We start from the raw sequence: 2,500 nt of genomic DNA, 5'->3' as shown, positions 1-2,500 counted from the left end.
GTAGGTTATAAAAACATCTTCAAATCACCTGATTGACTGTTTAACCCCCAGACGTCCACGTCCCTCTTCAAGAACCCTCTTTAATGTTGTGACTGTTTAACCCCCAGACGTCCATGTCCCTCTTCAAAAGCCCCCAGGCCACCGTCCGCCGGCGCTTCAGTGACTTCCTGGGTCTCCACGGGAAGCTGGCCACCAGGTACCTCCATGTGGGCTACTTGGTGCCCCCGGCCCCCGAGAAGAGCATCGTGGGTAAGAACCCCTAACCTAGTGGAGCTGTTGGTGTGATGTGTTCAGGTAGGACTGGTAGTCATCTCAGATGTGTTAAATGGTTAACTAATTAACTAGTTAACTGAGTTATCCAGTTGGTGATGATTGTTCAGGTATGACTGCTAGTTATCTAGCTAACTAGTTAGTAATCGAGTTAGTGATGTTTGTTCAGGTGTGACTGTTGGTTAACTAATTAACTAGTTAACTACTTAGTTCTCTAGTTAGTAATGTGTGTTTAGGTATGACTGCCAGTTATCTAGTTAACTAGTTAGTGATATGTGTTCAGGTCGACTGCTAGTTAACTAGTTAACTAATTAGTGATGTGTGTTTAGGGATGACGAAGGTGAAGGTGGGGAAGGATGACTCTTCGTCCAACGAGTTTGTCGAAAAAAGAAGAGCAGCGCTAGAAAGGTAAAACACACACACACACACACACACACACACACACACACACACACACTGTTACCACTTTGTGTGTGCGTGTGTAAATCTAAAGTTCAACCATGTTCAGCCCTGAAGGCTGAAAGGTTAAACCACAAACATTAGCTCTCCCATCATCGAGAGAGAGAGAGAGAGAGAGAGAGAGAGAGAGAGAGAGAGAGAGAGAGAGAGAGAGAGAGAGAGAGAGAGAGAGAGAGAGAGAGAGAGAGAGAGAGAGAGAGAGAGAGAGAGAGAGAGAGAGAGAGAGAGAGAGAGAGAGAGAGAGAGAGACTTCCATTATGCTGGCCTTTCCTGTCAGGTTTTGATTGACAGGAAGGTCAGCCAGTCTCCTGAGCCCATCAGCTGATCGAGCTCAACGCTCAGAACTCTACACTGATGCTGTCTCACTCACACACACACACACACACACACACACACACCCCGTCCTGACTCCAGGTGTTCCTCAGGTATCTCATGCGGACAGCCAAGCACCCGGTCCTGCTGAAAGACCCTGATCTGCTGACGTTCCTGGAGTGTTCTGAGGTGATCAGTTATAGCTTCTATGTTCTTCTGTCTATACTCTACAGTATGTTCTTCTGTCTATACTCTATGTTCTTCTATCTATACTCTATGTTCTCTATCTATACTCTATGTTCTCTTTTTATATATGAACTAGTGCAAAGTCTGTATCCTATATATTTGTCTATATATTCTATATCCGTCTTATATTCAACATATTGTGTATGCTCGTCTACATCTATATATTCTATGCGTCTATATTCTGTATGGTATACATCTATATATTCTCCATATTCTATACGTCTATATTCTGTATGGTATACATATATTTATTCTCCATATTCTATACGTCTATATTCTGTATGGTATACATCTATATATTCTCCATATTCTATACGTCTATATTCTGTATTGTATACATCTATATATTCTCCATATTCTATACGTCTATATTCTGTATGGTATACATCTATATATTCTCCATATTCTATACGTCTATATTCTGTATGGTATACATCTATATATTCTCCATATTCTATACGTCTATATTCTGTATGGTATACATCTATATATTCTCCATATTCTATACGTCTATATTCTGTATGGTATACATCTATTTATTCTCCATATTCTATACGTCTATATTCTGTATGGTATACATCTATTTATTCTCCATATTCTATACGTCTATATATCGTATAGTATCTATCTATTTATTCTCCATATTCTATACGTCTATATATCGTATAGTATCTATATATTCTCCGTATTGTCAGTCCGTTGTGGCCGTCCCGGCCTTCGCGCCTGCCGTCCCCGACCAGCGCTCAGGCAGGGCTGCGCTGCAGTGGTTTTATTGCGTGCAGCTCACAGTAGGAAGGGAGATCGTCCATCCACTGAAGGCTCTTCCACCCTGGGGCTAAAGGGTGAGGGGTCTCCTGTCCGCTCCGTCGGGGGGCTAAAGGGTGAGGGGTCTCCGGTCCGCTCCGTCGGGGGGCTAAAGGGTGAGGGGTCTCCGGTCCGCTCCGTCGGGGGGCCAAAGGGTGAGGGGTCTCCGGTCCGCTCCGTCGGGGGGCCAAAGGGTGAGGGGTCTCCGGTCCGCTCCGTCGGGGGGCCAAAGGGTGAGGGGTCTCCGGTCCGCTCCGTCGGGGGGCCAAAGGGTGAGGGGTCTCCGGTCCGCTCCGTCGGGGGGCTAAAGGGTGAGGGGTCTCCGGTCCGCTCCGTCGGGGGGCTAAAGGCTCCCGGCTTCTCCCGCTCAGTCCGCGACGTTCTCCCACTCGGCTCCCTCCCGGCACGA

At 46.2% G+C, this 2,500-nt stretch overlaps 1 protein-coding gene across 2 annotated transcripts in view; it reads left to right on the top strand.

The window, feature by feature from the left end:
• The window catches only part of snx2 (sorting nexin 2), a 20,946-nt gene that overhangs the window by 4,786 nt on the left and 13,660 nt on the right, over positions 1 to 2,500 (top strand). For both annotated transcript variants that reach the window (XM_060066106.1, XM_060066107.1), the window contains 3 exons: positions 108 to 249; positions 600 to 678; positions 1,155 to 1,230. In XM_060066106.1, coding sequence (XP_059922089.1) covers positions 108 to 249; positions 600 to 678; positions 1,155 to 1,230 — 297 coding nt within the window. The remainder of the gene's footprint in view (positions 1 to 107; positions 250 to 599; positions 679 to 1,154; positions 1,231 to 2,500) is intronic.

This window comes from Gadus macrocephalus, chromosome 11 (genome assembly GCF_031168955.1).
Source record: "Gadus macrocephalus chromosome 11, ASM3116895v1".
NCBI classification, from domain to species: domain Eukaryota; kingdom Metazoa; phylum Chordata; class Actinopteri; order Gadiformes; family Gadidae; genus Gadus; species Gadus macrocephalus.
Note: the sequence above shows the minus strand (reverse complement) of the source record. Positions and strands in the feature narration are given on the sequence as shown.